General features: G+C 42.8%; 1 protein-coding gene across 3 annotated transcripts in view; it reads right to left on the minus strand.

Annotated features, from left to right (window-relative positions):
• Positions 1-19,219, minus strand: part of TRAM2 (translocation associated membrane protein 2) — a 79,681-nt gene that overhangs the window by 7,166 nt on the left and 53,296 nt on the right. For all 3 annotated transcript variants that reach the window (XM_004463778.5, XM_023590316.3, XM_058306879.2), the window contains 3 exons: positions 8,485-8,594; positions 7,865-7,981; positions 199-257 (listed from right to left, as the gene is read on the minus strand). In XM_004463778.5, the coding sequence (XP_004463835.1) occupies positions 199-257; positions 7,865-7,981; positions 8,485-8,594 (286 nt within the window). The remainder of the gene's footprint in view (positions 1-198; positions 258-7,864; positions 7,982-8,484; positions 8,595-19,219) is intronic.

Below are 19,219 nucleotides of genomic sequence, written 5' to 3' on the forward strand. Positions count from 1 at the left end.
AAGGGCTAGTGCAGATGGACTGCACCTGGGGATTCTCTGGGTAAAGCATACTGAGGAAGCGGCCCCGGTGAGCCTGCCTTCCACAGCACTACCCCCGAACTCAGGGCAGGAGCTGGTCGTGACGCCAGCCTCCCTCTGGCGTGAAGAAGCCAGTGACCGCTCGCGTCACCCTGGAGATCGAGTCAGGAGAATACTCACGGGAGATAGACGTGTGGGTAGTCCTCCCAGAGGCTTCTTGGGTTTGTTAAGTATCCCTCCTGCAGTGGAAGAGAAGAGGCGGCATTTAGAGAGGTGCTGGGGCCCTGTGATGGACTTGGGTCAGGGACGTACCCAGGCCCCAGCTGCCTGCAAGAGGAGGGACAGCAAATGTCAAAACGAAGGACCTCCCTGTGAGGCACCCGGGGTACTTGCCCCGTTTCTTTATCATGAAAGAGCCATGAAACAGTAAGGGGAGGCTCAGGGTCAGAAGATCTGTGTCTGAATTTGGGTCTGAAACATCCTAGTTGCATCCCCTGAACAAGTTAATTCCGTCTCTGGACACTTCAGTTGGCTCATCTGTAAGAGGAGGATAAAAATATCTATGCGCACAGAGTTATTATTAGAAATTAATGCCTCAGTTTATGTGACAGTGTCTAGTGCTGTGCCTGGCATGTAGGCTTATAGAACAAATAAGCAAATGGACTCTAGGGTAACCATCGACTGGAAAGATGAGAAATCTGGTTTGGCTTTGCCTATCACCATGGAGAAAAAGAATGGCAGGTCCCCACTGGTCTTGCCAAGTACGTGGATTCTGACGTTTCCCACACTGCACCATCATCACCGGTGGCTTCCACTGTTCCACAAGCACCTTCCTGCAGGGGTCTTTTCTTGCCTTCTTTCTGTCTCCAGCACTAGCCCAGTGCCTCCTACAGAGTACGTGCCCAGTGCTAAAACGTGGGAAGGTAACTTGAAAACCGTCCCATCACAGAATATCTAGAAATTAAATACTCTTTTAAGTGCAAAGCTGAGCTCACATTGTGAAAGGGAAACCCCCTGCAACCCAAGACAGGAATTAAAAACCAGAGCAGTAAGGAAGGGTGGTGCCTTGGCAGCCCAGGGGACAGAGGGTGGTGTCGCAGGAGGTGTAACTGAGAGCCCCGTTAAGATCAGGACCCTTGAAGGGCTACAGCCTCAGAGAAAGGGCAGACTGCAAAGCACTGGCCCACCAACACAGAGATGAAGAGGTCTGTCTCAGAGTCCTCGATGGAAAAATAATCCCTTAAAATTCATAACCTCAGGTCCACCTCCACATGGATTTGGAGTTCAAATTTATCCCACCAGTGTGGTCCAGGACCCACCAAGCTAAGAAATTAATATTAATCATTTTTGGGCTGGGCTGGGGATACCCTTGGTATCCTTATCCCAGGGTGAACAGAATTCCTGCAGAAAAAGCCTTGCAAAAAAATGAGTTTACAATCCAAGATTACAAAATACATGAGGAAATAGTTTACCCTGAGCAAGAGGCAGATGATGCTTCAAAAGTCCCATAAAAATTTATTGGAAGGAAGGGAGACAGGGAGGGAGGGAAGGAGGGAGGGAGAGAGAAAGGGACGTTGGTTGAATGCTTTTCTTCCCTCAGAAAAACATTATCACTCAGAGAAGACAGAGAAAGCTAGATTTGTATGATCTTATTTTAGAAATGGGGAAATGAAGGAACAGACAGGAAGGATCCTTGAAATTATATGATTTTTCACAGCACACCTGAAATCTGATTGTGGGCCTCTATCATCTGGTTCATTTACCTCCGGCCAGGTGCCTTCAGTGAGTTAAAAAATAAACTTGGGGGAAGCAGACATGGCTCAACTGATAGAGCGTCTGTCTACCATATAGGAGGTCCAGGATTCGAACGCAGGGCCTCCTGACCCATGTGGTGAGCTGGCCCACGCATAGTGCTGATGTGTGCAAGAAGTGCCGAGCCACGCAGGGGTGTCCCCCGCATAAGGGAGCCCCACGTGCAAGGAGTGCACCTGGCAAGGAGAGCTGCCCCACATGAAAAAAAAAAAGCGCAGTGAGCCCAAGAATGGCGCCACACGCACGGAGAGCTGATGCAGCAAGATGACACAACAGAAAGAGACAGAGATTCCTGGTACTGCTGAGAATGCAAGTGGGCAAAGAAGAACACACAGAGAATGGACACAGAACAGACAACTGGGGGAAGGGGAGAGAAATAAATAAAAATAAATCTTAATATAAAATAAAATAAACTTGGGGGGAGTGGGTGTAACTCAGCAGTTGAGTGTCTGCTTCCCATGGACAAGGCTGAGGAGACTGAGTACCTCAGATGTTCACATATCTGAGCTTAGCAGTATCAAGGAGGAGAAGGCCGACAGGGGCGAGAGGTATTCTCAATAATTATCTTTTGGATCCTCAACTGTATTTCCAAGTGAAGGCCAATCCGTCCACCCTCTGGTCACCAAAGGCCCTCTGGCCTATGAGCATGCATTTCAGGTCGAGTCTACAGCCCCGATCCCACACCCCTTGGGCCTCAGGAACTGTAGGTCGCCTCAACCCCTTAGAGCTTCATTTTTAATCTCTTCTCACTACCACCATCCTCCTGCTCAGCCCCAAGCAGAGACACACAAGTGGAAGGCTCTGGGCTTGTAGGCAGGGGAGTTCTGATTTCTCTCACACACCCTCATTGCTGACGAGCATCGCTGCCCTTCTCACAACTGTTCTCACCAGTTTCTGACCCTAGACACACAGCATTATGCAGTTTTCTTTGTTCTCTACCTGACTCCAGGGAAATCAGAGAGGAGAGAATATTCCTTCCTAGAGGAAGCAGTAATGTAGTTAAGGAGGAAAATGGTATTTCTGAGACTGAGGTGTGAGAGGATTCTCAGCAAAAAACAAACAAACAAACAAAAAACCCAAAAATCTTGCCAAGAGAGAAGCAGCACTGAGAGAAATCTAAAGTCCAAATGATCTTGTAAGATTTTAAACAGGAATTCTCCTCAGCTTGTCTCTTTTTTTCTAGGAGATAAAGAGGTCAGAACTCTGAAGACAACAAGCAAACAAAACTCTCAGAAAAATGCTGTCTGCTTGCAAATGTCCAGTCCACTGGGACTGCGTAGGGAGGGGATAGAGGGAGCCAAAGGAAAAATGACTCACTGCTCTGAGTCCAGACCTCTGGCCAAGCAGCTGCCTAAAGGAGATGGGGGCTGAGGGGACCCTCAGAGGCCAGGCACACCAGACCACCTGAGCTCACAGTGGGCTGAGTTTGGCACAAGAAGTTACCTGTAACAACCCACTCCAAATCACCTCCACTGACAGGCCTCAGCAAATGGTCTCAGGAGCTTTGTTCTGAGTTTACAGATCAGCCCATGAATTCAGTGAGGCCTGAGCAAGCTGGAACAATCCTTTCCTTTTCCAGCAAGCTTCGTTTTTGATGTATGAAAAAAATCACCACAAAAACAAGTAGAATCCAGACAAAACAAAGTCAGTTGCTATCTAGATTCAGACATACTTTATCCATCAGGAGCAGCTTCATACTAAAAATCTGCTCTAAACACTAAAAGCATGAGTAACAAGAACAAAAAAACTAGACTTCATCAAAATTTAAAACTTTTGTCCATCTAAGGACATACCAAGGTGAAAAAAGGCTAATGAATGGGAGCAAAATATTTAGAAATCAAATATCTGCTAAGCATTTAATATGCAGAATATACAAAAACACCTATAGCACAACAACAAAAAGACAAACAACCCAATTAAAACATGTGCAAAGGACTTGAATAGACATTTCTCCAAAGAAGATATACAAAAGAGCAAAAGAGCACAGAAAAAGATGCTCAAATCATTAGCCATTAAGGAAATGCAAATTAAAACCGCAATGAGGAAGCGGAGGTGGCTCGAGCGGTTGAGCGCCTGCTTCCCATATGGGAAGTCCCAGTTCGGTTTCCAGAGCCTCCTAAAAACAAAGACAAACAACAAGCAAACTAATGAAAAAAACAACTCAGGGGAGCCAATGTGGGTCATGGTTGAATGCAGGCTTCCCACTTAAGAGTTCCCAGGTTCAATCCCCTGCCACCATAAAAAAAAAAAAAAAAAAAAAAAAAAAAGACAAAAAAACCCATAGTGAGGTACTATTTCACACCCACTAAGATGACTATTACTGGGAGGAAAAAAAGCAACAGAAAGCAAGTGTTGGTGAGAATGTAGACACACCCTTGCACACTGCTAGCAGGAATGTAAAATGGTTGCTGCCACTGTGGTAAAGTTTGGCAGTTCCTCAGGAAATTAAAATGTAGAATTACCAAATGATCTGGCAGCTCTGCTCTTAGGTATACACCCCAAAGAATTGAAAAGAGGGATGCAAACAAATATACCAATGTTCACAGCAGCATTATTCACAATAGCCAAAAGATGGAAGCAACCCAAGCATCCAACTGATGAATGGATGAACCCATACAATGGAATATTATTCACCATAAAAAGGAATGAAGTTCTTTTACATACTACAACATGAATGAACCATGAAAAAATTGTTGAGTAAAATAAGCCAGACACAAAAGGACAAATATTGTATGATTGCACATACAGGAAATATCTAGAATAGGCCAATTCATAGAGACAGAAAGTGGATTACAGTGGGAATGGAGAATTATTGCTTAATGGGTACAGAGTTTCTGTTCTGAGTAATGGAAAGGTCTTAGTAATGAACAGTGGTAGCACAATATTGTAAAAGTAATTAATGCCACTGAACTGTACACTTAAAAATGCTAAAATGGCAAATTTTGTCATCTATGTTACCACAATTAAAAACAAAATCTGCGCTAAAGTAACTAGTCCATTAGCAGAAACCAGCCCAGATACAAAGCACTACATTAAAGGTGCCCCCTTACCCCAATCTATTGGGTTTCTCCTGAGCAAGAGAGTTAAGGTTTGAAATATGAATTCTGCTTTCCCCTGTGGAATTTACATCTGCAGAGAGAAATGTCTAAATTAAATACCAAAATAAAACTGGTTATTTCTGGTGGTAGGGATTTGGGATAATTTTTTTCTTTCCATTTTGAATCCTATATTGCTCATTTTAAAAAAATGATCATCTATGAGTTTTATAACATCAATTCATCACTTAAAAATGTTGAAGGTTGGAGCAAGAAGATGCATTTGCAGTAATTTATACACTCATTCTTGCAACCTAGTGCTTAGCACGTGTCAGTCACTGTACTAGGGATACGGCAGGGACCACAGCACCTGCTCACCAGCAGCTTAGGGTCTAGGAGAAGAGACAGACAATAGAGAACACACTCATGAACAAGAAAAACACCATGGTAAAGGGCAAAGTGCAGAAAACACAAACCAGGGGAGTTTATGGATTGAGTTGTCTAAAAGGCCTCTCTAAGGAGGTGGATACTCCGATAACAAGGTGAGGTTGGCCACGGTCATGGGATGTCAGCGGGTGGAAACCCCTAATGCAAAGTCTCAGAGACCTCCCAGGAGAGCTAGAGGAGCAGAGAGGAGAACAGCGGGCTGGGCCAGTGAGTGGGAGGAGATGGGATTGGCAAGGCTGGCGGGGTCCAGGTCATCAGCGATGACAACTTTCAGGAGGGGAACGCATGACTCATCTGCATTTTTTAAAATGAAATAGACCTACTTCTAGAAGGAAGCAATTCAGGAGTCCCGGCGAGAAATGATGGTGGGTTGGCCGAGGGCAGGATTTGTCACACAAGGTACTGCTGGGTAATTCTTTGTTGTAGGGGGCTGTCCTGTGCACTACAGGATATACAGCAGCACCCAGTCCTCTACTCACTAGATGCCGGTAGCATATTGCCAAATGTCCCATGGAGAGTCCTGTTTGGGAACTACTGGACTAGGGAGAGCAGTGCAGGTGGAAAGCAGACAATAAAACCTCAGTATCGTTTGCAGGTAAAGTTGGCCAGACTTGCTGATGAAATGATTGTGGAATAGGACAGAGAGGGCTTGAGAAAAATTTGTACCATAAAAGAAAAATATGATTAAAAAATGTTTCACTCCTTTTACAAAACTACTCTCTCTTCTTCCTTAATCCCTTTCATTCCATGTAGAACAGTGCAGATGGAAGGGTGGGGAGAAGGAGCTAAGCGGTGTTATTAGGAATTTGGTCACTGGTGCTTTCCAGGATCCCTTGGGTCTCCATTTCCTGCTGAGAATGTTGAGTAGGGAACAGGCTTATACCATAATAAAAGACTACTGGGGAGCGGATGTGGCTTAAGTGGCTGAGCTCCCCCCTCCCACATGGATTCGGTCCCCAGTGCCTCCTGAAAAAAACAAACAAAAAAACAAGAAGCAAAACAAACAAAAAAAACAACTCAGGGGAGCTGATGTGGCTCAGTGGTTGAGCACCAGCTTCCCACATAGGAGGTCCCAGGTTCAGTCCCCAGGCCCTGGTTCCTCAAAAAAGACCATCATAAGTTTTCCCAAGAAAAACACTCCGTGCTCCCAAACTCATCAGCATCATCATTTTTGAGCCCTTGAAGGAATGAGAGAAGCAAAGAAAGAGCAAGTTCAGCATTTTGCACTCTGGAAGGGGTATTAGGTAACTGGGCTCTTTGGCCCCCACATCTGTGTCACAGCTGGGATGGGATTATCTGGGAGTGAGGCTGCAAGGGCAAAAGTGACTCAGAGATGAAGCAACGCTTCCCAGGAAGGACCAGTTGAATACTGTGGTATCCTGAGGCCACTCCACCTCAGAGCAGCTGAGGGTCTCCAGGGGTGGGCAGTCCGTAAGTGCCTGGCTTCCCAGGGTTAGGCTGGGCTGTGCAAAGGCAGGGGAGCAGCGCGCACACAGACCACCCTGTAAACAGGGGAGCCCTGCTGCAGAGTACACAAATCTTGGGGTCCTCATCTCAAATTCCTAGAGTTTCATTTAGCAAAACTGTTCTGCTGGTAAATAATAACAGGAATAAAATCAATATAGAAAAGGGCATGTTGGCTCTTGCTTTGATAATATGGATTCAACTTTCAGCTCTGGAGAGAGAGTTCCTTATTATGTGAAGCCCATCAATGTTGCTAAAGGAAAAGAAAGAAGAGCAGCATCTGTGGAAGGCAGGAGAAAAATTTCAAATAGTGCACAGCATGGCTGAATGCTCCAAGGCCCGGTCCTGGGTTTCTCACAGGCCAATTCTAGCTCCTGAGAAACAGGTTACAGGTGCAGGTGCCCTGGGGAGGGGTGGGTGCGAATTAAACACTTGCTAGTACTACAGGTCCACCCTGGTTACAACCAACTCCAGGGCACTGTCCACGTTCCTCTATACACAAGAATTCTGCCGTTATCAAAAGTTGGTCGAAGTAAGTCCTGAAATGTAGAAAGATAGATAAATAGTCTGGTCCTTGAGACAACTGTGGGAATGATATTGTCACAAGATTTGATTTGTGAACAGGGCTGATGCTGACCTTGCTTCTGAGAGGCAAACGTAGTGTACAAAAGGAGTGCCAGATGCAGAACCAGACATCCCATGGAAGCCTTCTCTCTGCCACTGCAGAACTACCTGACCGTAGGCAAGCTGCTAAATTTGAGCTTGAGTTTCTCCAATCTACACAATGGGGACATAAATCTATCTGATGGGATAACGGAGCCTTGGAAAACAAGGAAGTGCTGTGCAGATACATGGTATTATTATTGTAATACCCCACAATAATTACAAAAGTATCAATTTTTGGACAGGATGACTCTCAAGCTCTAAAGCAGTGTCCATATCATTTGTCCTCTCCCTTCTTATACCATGAGGATACACATAGAGTTTCAGTTCTAAGTGCCCCAAGTTTACCTTCCGCTCATCACCCTTTTCCTTCCCTGCTAAGGACTTCACAGTCATTTCTATAAAAAGTCCCAAGGGTCACTCACCGCCACCACCACATAGAAGCACCATATCACAGAGCTGAGATGAAAGACGACCAGCTGTCCAGATTCATTGAACTTGCTGTGTTTGACCTTAGAGAGATGAAGCCGTTTGCTAATTTTCTAAAGAAAAAAGAAAAGGCCACATATAAATATACATGTGTATCAATAATGGGCAGGTTTCAAACTCCTGTTTTCTCCCTAGGAAAGGGCTCAAAATGGTTAGAAGTTTTAAGCCAGCCAAAATCCAAGTTATTCAGTCTTATGGTGTGCATACAGCACTGAGCTAAAGGGAAGCGTTTTGAGAAAGGCAAGATAATTATCTTTAGCCTAGACATGGAGAAGACATCCCCTAAACATAGTGAGTACAATAAACTTATTAGGGTACTGTCTTGTCATATTTCAGGCAGCTTCCACCCCACATAATACTGCTGTCTCACAGGTGCTGTGAGAGGGCACAGGGACCAAGGTGTGGAGAGGAAACCCAGTTCACAAGGCCAACCAAGGGATGTAAATGGGGAGGGGTGGGTGGATGGATTCAGAGGCAGAGTTTCCTTCAAGGTAAGGACCTCCAACCAAAGACATCTCCCCAGCCTGTGATCTCAGAAACTGGAGATGCCACTTACATCTAAAATGTACTCCTGAACGACGGCGTGCAAGATGATGGTGATGAAGATGTAGAACAAGATTGTGACCAGGTCCTTGGGCCCGTAGTGGTAGTGCATGGTCTCGCTGTCTGTGGAGGGAACCAGAACCACATCAGGACTCCTGGGGTGAAGTCTGCATGTCTCACGGAAACGTTCAAATCCACTATTAACACAAATCTACAAAACCCAAATATTGAGCACACCACTTTGCCCCTCGTTAAGCAAACTGAAAAGGTGTCTGAAGCAAAATGTGCCACCAAATGCAACCTATCTGCTGCAAAACCTAGACTTAGAAGGAAGAGTTTCAGGCGCAGAAGCCTACCCAAAAGACCCTTGGAAAGCCCCAGTGGGGAAGGCTAGGCAGAATCAACCGCACCATGTTGTGATACGAACACTCCCTGAGTCTGTGTAGGTCAGCACAAGCGTTAGCTGCCAGGCATGGAGATAACTCATCTCCAGCACTGGCTCCATCACTCTCTGAGCCTCAGTTGCCTCCCCTTTATAACGGGACAGTAGTTACACTTCACTGAGGAAATACAGCATGGGTGTCAACGAGTGTGGACTCAAGAGCCGGACTGCCTGAATTTGAAATGCCGCTTTGCCACTTACTTCCTTGTGACCTTCGGTCACCTCTTTGCCTCAGTTTCCTCATCTGTAAAATGAGGATAATAACAGTTTCTGCATCAGAGCATTATTGTGAGAATTAGATAAGTTGATACACGCAAAGTACTCAGAACAGCATCTAACAGATAGTAAGTACTATATATGCATTTGCTGTTATTTTTGTTGCTGGGCTTTTGGGAGGATTAAATTAGGTAATTTGCAAGATGTTCATTGCAGTTGTCTGTAACTTATGGTAAGCATGCAATCAGTGGTGGTTTATTAAAATGTTATTTAATAGTAATAAATTAAACAGAATTCCAGATATATAGTCTTGAAAAGTTCTGCTAATGCAGCTGATTTCCCCATGGACAGAGAATTTATACCCTTGTTCTAGTGAGCAGGTCACAGAGTTGCTGGAGGCTCACGAACGCTTGCTTGTTCTCTGCTGCTCCATTAAATCGACCATTCCCCCAAAAAAGACACTGGTTGTCTTTCCAGTAGTGGTGTTTTGCCCTGAATCACACACACAGGTCATCTCTCTTCGCTGGGATGCAATTACCAGATGGTGGCCAGGGTCGATTTGCTTCTGGGTGGCCATGAAATGAAGCAGGTCACAAAGAGAGTCAACCCATAACCTCAGCCACCCTGCACTGGGAGAATGTGATGGTGGGCGGTGGAGAAAGGGTGGGAGGAGGTGGTGAGTACAGTGAGAACATGAACTTTGAAATCCGACAAACTTTCCTTTTTCCTTTCCCTCCTTCTTTCCACAAAGGCCTACTCTGTAAGAGGCTCTGGGCTAACTGTTGAAATGTGGAGATAAAAGACACTGCCCTTGGCTTCAGAGCACACGGTCCAGTGGGAAGAATGACAAATAAACATACAATTATAATGCAGAGAGGCCCGTGCTGCCAAGAGGTAAGCACAGCAAGCCACGAGCCCTGAGCCCTGAGCCATGGCTGACCGGGATGGCTCCAGCTGGGGGTGGAGAAAGCAGCATCTGCAAAGGATGTGGGGACTGAGGCTGGGGAGCTGGGGGCCGCGGGGTGGGGGGTGGAGGGTGACACCATGAGGCTGGTGTGAATGGCCCTGTGGGCCATGTGAAAGAGCTTGGGCTACATCCTGAAAACAACCGCGACACAATGAAGAATTTCAAATTAAAGTGTAAGATGATGAAATCTGTTTTAAAAAGCTTATCCCAGCAGCAGTGAACTAACCTGGAGGTAAAAAGGCCAGGTTGGAAGCTGCCACCGTGACCAAGGTAAGGAACAATGGGGTCTGAGTCAAGCTGGAAGAGGGAGGGGGGAGGGAGAAGGGACGTCAATGACAGAGAACCGATGATACCCGGTGACTGACCGGGCGCCTGAGCTGTGGAAGTGGGCACAAGGACAGAAGGAAAAGGTACTGAAGGTGAGGGTGAAACGGTGGGGCTATGACTCTGTCTCTTGTTTCTGCTCTAGCATCTGTGGAACTGGTAGAACATTTCCCTGCCTTCTCCATAAGGGAGGACCACAGGTGATTAATTAGAAGCAGCAAAGTTTCATCATGAGGATAAGGACATCATTATTTTAGGTTTAGGGATTTAACCCCAACCAAACAAGCACAGTCCAAAAGTAATCAAATAACAAAGACTGTGGATTATCTATTTTGAAGTGTATAAGTATGTTTTGAAGGTCACCTGCCATTCTCCACCCCAAATACAGTGGTTCCACAGAGAGATCACCATAGCCTTAAATCCTTCTTGAAATAAGAACGAACATATGAATACACAGATTCTTTGGTTCCCTCACTGTTGAGTGTTAAGTGCATGCTTTGTTCATCGCTCAACAAACTGTGTGCAGGGGCCTATACTGGGAGGCGGGGCGTGAACAAGGCGGGTGTGGCTCTGACCTCTTGGAACTTAGCAGGTAATGCCAAATACCCAAATACTCAAAAACCAGCGGACATTTCATTCCTTGGCATAAACCCAAAAGAACTGAAAACAGAAACTCAAACAGATACTTGTACATTAATATTCATAGTAGCACTATGTACCCTAGCCAAAGAGTGGAAACAACCTGTGTCCATCAACAAATAAATGGATAAACAAAATGCAGTATAGCGAAACAATGGATTATTTAACCACAAAAAATAATGAAGTTCTAATAGATGCTACAATGTGCATGAACCTTGAAAACCTCATGCTCAGTAAAATAAGCCAGACATAAAAAAACAATTATTATCTGATTCCACTTATATGAAATATCTAGAATAGGCAAATTCATAGAGACAGAATGCAGATCTGAGGTTACCAGGAGGAGTTTGGAGACGAGAGAAGAGGGAGTTCTTGCTTAATGGGTACTGAGTTTCTGTACGGGATGATGAAAAAGTCTTGGTAATGCAATGGTTGCACAACATTGTGAATGTACTTAATGCCACTGAACTGTAAACTTAAAAATGGCTACAATGGCTAATTTTATGTTATACATGTATTACCACAATAAATTTAAACAGCAACAAGAAACAAACCAATGTCCAGGTTTGGTAAGTGTCCTGAAGGGGACTGAGAGCTGCGTAGAAGCCCCTTTCGGGGGGATCATGGAGGTCGGCTGTAAGGGGTCATCGTGGCCAACGTGCGCAGCTGAGTGAGCTGCCGGGAGAGTGGTCGGGGCAGAGGCCTGGTGAGGGAGACCCTGGTGGCTGAGGAGAGGAGGCCGAGGAGGTGGCAAGGGCTGCCTCACGAAGGCACCCTCACAAGTCAGGACCATGACGGAGGACGCCACGGTGGTTTCAGTCACCAACGTAAACCATCTCCCTTCCTGCCCTGCGGAGAAGGGACGAGAAGGGCAAGGTCAGGGGACCAGTTCCAGTGAGGGCAGAGATGGTGGTGCCCTGCACAGGGCGGTGGCAGAGCACTGGAGAAAAGACAGATTCCAGACACATTCTGACGATGGAATCCAAAGAACCAGCTGATGGGCTGACTGTGGGGAATTATTCTCGAGTTCTTTCTGGAAGCTTTCCAACCCCAATTTCAGGGTCTTCTTCCTACATGCCACCACTGAGTACGTCAATCCGCTCGACTGGAGGAATTCACCCGCTTTGAAAGAAAGACCTTCAACAACGATCTTCCCACTGTAGAGGGGCTATCCCAAGTGCCATGAAAAGTGATACCTGCTTTGCTAATCTTTGATCACAGAAAAAAAAAAAAAATCAGTAAGTGCACTGGCTGTTTTGACAACCTCTAAGCAGCTATCCATTTTTGAAAGTAATATTCTTCCTGTTTTGTTTCCTGTGACATATGACTATTTTCCCGTTGTTTCGTTTTTGAATCACTTGTAAGTGGCTTCTCCCGCCTGCCTTTAAATTTCCCAAGCTCGTCCAGATACTGTAGTGCCGTCTCTGACCTCCTCCTTCCTCATGACCTGAGCTGGTATCAACTTCTTGCTGCTGTCCCATCGGCTTTTCAGATCTTTTTAAAGTCCGGGCATCTGTCAAAGGCATTTTTTCCATTGTTTAAAAAGCATCACAGCATACCTTGGATGCTTCTTTCTCTGTCCTATTTTCCCAATCCTTGCAAATCTGAGTTTGTAAAATTTGCTTACTATTCATTTGTGTGCTTACTGCCAACATTATTTTCACATTATTTCAAATCTTTTACTATACAAACCTAGAACTTAATATGAAAAATTACCATAAATAAAATCAAGGGGCAAGTGAACACCTGAGGAAAATATTTACGATTCAGATAACAAAGGGCTGGCCTTGCTAAAATAAAATGTAAAGATTCCTAGAACATGAAGATAAAAATATATTTTAAAAAATAGTAAAATAGGCTAATTTTACGGACAATTCACAGAAAGAGAAACACAGATGGCCTTTAAACTTAACTTAAAAAAGATGCTCAACACTACACATAAAAGAAATGCAAATTGAAACTAAACTGAGATACCATTTCACACCTATCAGATTGGAAAAACTCAAAAGCTTGACAATACACTCTTGCTGAGACAGTGGGGACATAAGCATTCTTATACACCAATGGGTGGGAATGCAAAATGGTACCAACACTATGGAGGTCAATCTGGCAATTTCTAACAGTTTATAAATGCATATATTCTTTGACGAAGCAATTCAACTTCTGGGAATTTATCCTATATCTACTACCTGCAATGTTCAAAATGATATATGTATAAGCTAATTTATTGCATGCTGGTTTTTTTTTAAATAAGTTATGGGTTTATATAAATATCATGCATAAAATATAGAGTTCCTGTATATCTCCCAATTATTAACACCTGGCATTGGTATGGTACATTTATTACAATTGATGAAAGCACATTTTCATAATTTTACTATTAACAATAGTCCATGGTTTACATTAGTGTTCACTGTGTTACACAGTTTCATGAAGTTTTAAAAAAATTTTTTCTGGTAACTTACATACAACCTAAAATTCCCCCTTTTAACCACACTCAAATATATAATTCAGTGTTGTTAATTATGTTCATATTATTGTGCTATCACTACTACCCATTACCAAAACGCTTCCATTATCCCAAATAGAAACTCTATAAATTTTAAACATTAACACCTGTATTAGTCAAAGTGTTGCAAAATACCAGAAATCTGTTGGCTTTTATAAAGAGCATTTATTTGGGGTAGAAGCTCACAGTTACCAGGCCATGAAGTCTAAGTTACTTCCCTCACCAAAGTCTGTTGCCATGTGTTGGAGCATGATGGCTGCTGACATCAACCTTCCTGCGTTTCTCTCTTCCCAGGGCTCTGTTTCTCTCCGGGCTCAGCTACTGTGCTCTCTACACAAGGCCAGCTATAGACTATGAGTGAATGGCTCTGTCTCTCACAGGGCTTCTGCTGTGTCTAAGCAGCCATCTCCACTCCTCTGTGTATTCCTGTGTGTTCATTTCCCAGGCTCCAGCTCAAAACCCCTAACTCTGTCCTCTGCCATGTTTATTACCTGTGAGTCCCCACCCACCAAGGGGCAGGGACTCAACGTGCTACTGACATGGCCCAAAGCCCTAATCATAATTTAATCAAGTAAAAGGGAAACCTCAGACAGACGAGTTTGCTAACATAATCCAATTATCTATTTTTGGAATTCATAAGCAATATCAGACTGTTACAACACCCTACTCCCTACCCCCACCCTCTCCCCTGGTTACCTATATTCTAGATTCTGACCCTGTGAGTTTACTTATTCTAATTATTTCATACCAGGGAGATCATACAATATTTATTCTTTTGTGTCCGGCTTATTTCACTCAACACAATGTCTTCAAACTTCATCCATGTTGTCCCATGTATCAGAACTTTATTCCTTTTTATGGCTAAACAATATTTCATTGTATATATATACTACATTTTGTTTACGCATTCATTGGTTGATGGACATTTGGGTTGTTTCTATCTTTTGGCAATTATGAATAATGCTGCTAGGAATATTGTAACAAATATCTGTTCAGTTCTTGCTTTCAGTTCTTTTGGGTGTACTACCTTGAAGTGTGATTGCTGGATTATACGGCAATTCTCTACTTAACTTTCTAAGGAACTGGCAAACTTTTCCAGAGTGGTGGGACCATTTTATATTCCCACCAATAATGAATAAGTTTTCCTTTTTCTACATCCTCTCCAACTCTTGTAATTTTCCATTTTAAAAAACAGTAACCATTCTAGTAGGTGTGAAATAGTATCTCATTGTGGTTTTCATTTGCATTCCCCTAAAGGTCAATAACACTGAGCTTCTTTTCATCTGCTTTTTGGCAATTTGCATATCTTCTTTGGAGAAATGTCTATTCAAGTCTTTTGCCCATTTTTAAATTGGGTTGTCTTTTTCTTGTTGTGTTGTAGGAATTCTTAGTATATCCTGAATATAAATCTTTACCCGATGTTTGATTTCTAAATAATTTTTCTCATTCTGTAAATTGACTTTTCACTTTCTTGATAAAGTCCTCTAATGTAAAATAAAGCTTTTAATTTTGATTTGGTCCTGTTCATCCATTTTTTCTTTTGTTCCTTGTGTTTTAGGTAAAGAAATGATTGCCTAACACAAGGTTCTGAAGATACTTCCCTATGTTTTCTTTTAAGAATTTCATAGTTCTGGCACTTATATTTAGGTCTTAGATCCATTATAAGTTCACTTTTGTATATGTTGTGAGGTAGGGTTACACATTAATTTTTCCCAATACCATTTGTTAAAGAGACTTCTCATTCTTTCCCAAATGAGTGGTCTTTGCCCTTTGTCAAAAAGCAGTTGACCAAGAATGTGAGAGTTGATTTCTGAACTCTCAGTTTGATTCCTTTGGTTTATATGTCTGTCCCTGTGCCAGTACCATACTGTTTTCATTACTGTAGTTTTGTAATAAGTTTTAATATCAGGGTGTGAATTCTTCAACTTCTTTCTTCTTTTTTCAACATGGTTTTGGCTATTTTGGGGCCTTATCCTTTCATATAAATTTGATAACTGGCTCTTTCATTTCTGCAATGAACACTGTTGATATTTTGATTGGGATTGCATTTAACCTGTAAATCACTGTGGGTAGGGTTGAAAATCTTAACATCAGTCTTCCAAACCATGAAACACAGAATGTCATTCCACTTATATAGAGCTTCTTTGTTTTCTTTTAGCAATGTTTTGTGGTTTTCTCTGTACAAGCCCTTTACATCTTGGTTAGATTTATTCCTAGACATTTGATTCTTTTAGTTGCTGTTTTAGTTTCTTAGGCTGCTTAAATGGGTCAGGGTAAACAATGGGAATTTATTGCACACTTTTTGAGGCTGGGAGAAGAAAAGTCAGAATAAAGGTGTCATCAAGGTAATGCTTTCTTCCCAAAGACCATCATTCTGGGGCTGGCTACTGGTGATCCTTGGCTCCTCTGTCACACAGCAAGGCACATGGCAGCATCTCTTGGTCTTTCCCTTCTCTTCCTAGTTCTGCTGATATCCAGCTTCTTACATCCCTTGGCTCTCTATCTGAGTTTCAATCCACTTATAAAGGACTCCAGTAATAGGATTAAGACCCATCCTGACTGGGCTGGGTCACACCTTCACTGAAGTAACCTCATCAAAAGGTCCAACTTAGAATGGATTCACACCCACAGAAAAGGTTTAGACTTAAGAACGTGTTTTTGTGGAGTACATACAGTTTCAAACCATCAAAGTTACTTTGTAAATGGAATTCTTTTCTTGATTTCCTCTTCCAATTGTTCATTACTAGTATATACAAACAGTACTGAATCTAGGGTGTTGATCTTGTACCCTGACACTTTTAAAAAATGTGTTTTCTGCATCAATTGAGATAATGTGGTTTATTTCCACCATTCTGTTAATGTGATATATTACATCAATTGATTTGCTTATATTGAATCATCTTTGCCTACCTGGGATAAATGCTACTTTATCATGGTGTATAATTGTTTTATGTGCTGTTGGATTCAGTCTGCTAGTATTCAATTGAGGATTTTTGCATCAACATTCATGAGAGACATTGGTCTGTAATTTTCTTTCCCTATGATATCTTTATCTGGCTTTAATATGAAGGTGATGGCTTCATAGAATGAATTAGGGAATATTCCCTCTTCTTTGATTTTTTCGAAGACTTCAAGTGGGATTCATGTTAATTCTTCTTGGAATGTTTGGTAAAACTCCCCTGTGAAGCCATCTGGGTTCTGGGCTTTTCATGGACAAGAGGTTTTTGGTTAATGATTCAATCTATTTTTAAAAATTTTTTTATTTCCCCTCCCCCCTTGTGGCTTGCTTGCTGTCTTCTCTCTGTGTCCATTCCCTGTGCATTCTTCTGTGTGTCTGTATTTATTTTTATTTATTCCCCCTCATTTGCAGCTTGCTTGTTTGCCCTCTCTGTCCATTTGCTGTGTGCTCTTCTGTGTTTGTACTTGTCTCCCTTTTTGTTGTGTCACCTTGCTGAGTCAGCACTCCACAGCACTTGTGGGCTGGTGGCACTTTGCAGCACTTGTGGGCTGGGCGGCACTCCACAGCACTTGCAGTATGGCAGCTCTCCGCAGTGTGCGGGTGAACCTGCCTTCACAAGGAGGCCCCGGGACACAAACACAGGGCCTCCCATATGGTAGACGGGAGCCCAACTAATTGAGCCACAGGTGCTTCCTGATTCAATCTCTTTTTTAGTTATTAGTTTGTTGAGATCTTCTACTTCTTTATGAATGTAGGGAATTTGTGTGTTCCTAGGAAGTTGTCCATTTTATATCAGTTACTAGTCGCTCATACTATCCTTTTTCAGTCTTTTTTTAAAAAGATTTATTTATTTTTCTCCCCTTCCCCCTGTTGTCTGCTCTCTGTGTCCATTTGCTATGTGTTTTTCTGCATCTACTTGCATTATCCGGTGGCACTGGGAAACTACGTCTCTTTTTTGTTGCTGTGTCACCTCTCTGTGTGTGCGGTGCCCCTCCTGGGCAGGCTATGCTTTTTTCATGCAGGGTGGCACCCCTGCATGGCATGGCACTCCCTGCATGTGGCAGCACTGTGCATGGGCCAGCTATCACACGGGTCAGGAGGCCCTGGGTATAGAACTCTGGACCCTCCATATGGTAGGCAGATGTTCTATCAGTTGAGCCATGTCCACTTCCCTCAGTCTTTTTTATTTCAGTAGGGTCAGTAGTAATCTCCCCCATTTCACCTTTTATTTTAGTTATTTGTTTCCTCTCTTTTTTTGTCAGTCTAGCTAAAGTTTTGCCAATTTTATTGACCTTTTCAAAGAACCAACTTTTGGTTTTGTTATTTCTCTCTACTGTTTTTTAATTCTCTATTTCATTTATCTTCATTATTCTGTTCCTTTTGCTTGTTTTGGGTTTAGTTTGATCTTCTTTTTCTAGTAGTTCCACTTAGAGGTTAAGTCTCTAATTTGAAATCTTTCTTTTCTTAAAAAAAAAAAAGATTTTTATTTATTTTTCTCCCCTTCCCCCCCCCCCTTGGTTGTCTGCACTCTGTGTCCATTTGCTGTGTGTTCTTCTGTGACTGCTTCCATCCTTATCAGCGGCATGGGAATCTGTGTTTCTTTTTGTTGCGTCATCTTGCTGTGTCAGCTCTCCGTGTGCAGCGCCATTCTTGAGCAGGCTGCACTTTCTTTTGCATTAGACGGCTCTCCTTACGGGGTGCACTCCCTGCACATGGGGCTCCCCTATGCAAGGGACACCCCTGTGTGCATCAGCATTGCGCATGGGTCAGCTCCACACCGGTCAAGGAGGTCCGGGGTTTGAACTGCGGACCTCCCTTGTGGTAGGCGGACGCCCTATCCATTGGGCCAAGTCCGCTTCCCTTTCTTCTTTTTAATGAAAGCAGAGTTATAAATTTCCCTTTCAGCACTGCCTTTGCTGAATCCCATAAATTTTGATATATTTCCCTTTTCATGCATCTAAGGATATTTCCTAATTTCCCTTGTGATTTCTTCTTTAACCCACTGGTTGTTTAAGTTTGTACTGTTTTAACATCCACATATTTGTGAATTTTTCATTTCTCCTTCTGTTACTGATTTCTAGCCTCATTTCATTGTATAATTTCAACATTTATGAATTCATTGAGTCTTGCTTTGTGATATAAAATATGGCCTATCCTGGAGAATGATCCAAGTGCACATGAGAAGAAGGTGTAAACTGTTGCTGTTGGATGAAGAGTTCTATATATGTCTGTTAGGTCTAGTTGGTTTAGAGTACTGTTCATGTCTATTTTCTTTTTTTATTTTGTTAAAGCAGTTTTACTAAGATATATCCACATACCATAAAATCCACCCAAAGAGGACTATCAGTGGCTTTTAGTATAATCATAGTGTTGTGCTCTATTTTCTTAATGATCTTCTGCATAGATGTTCTATCCATTATTGAAAGTCATGAATTTAAGTATCCTATTATTAATGTAAAATTGTCTATTTTTCCCTTCAAATCTGTCAATATTTGCTTCATATATCCTGGGGCTCTTCTGTTTGGTGCATGTGTACTTATAATCATTTTATCTTCTTGTTGACTTGATCCTTTTATCAGGATATGATGATTGTCTTTGTGCCTCATAAGAGTTTTTGACATAAAGTCTATTTTACCTGATAATAGTTATAGCAGTTTGGTATTACTCATGAATTCCAAAAATAGATATTGGA

The sequence above is a fragment of the Dasypus novemcinctus genome, chromosome 11, assembly GCF_030445035.2.
Source record: "Dasypus novemcinctus isolate mDasNov1 chromosome 11, mDasNov1.1.hap2, whole genome shotgun sequence".
Taxonomy (NCBI): Eukaryota; Metazoa; Chordata; class Mammalia; order Cingulata; family Dasypodidae; genus Dasypus; species Dasypus novemcinctus.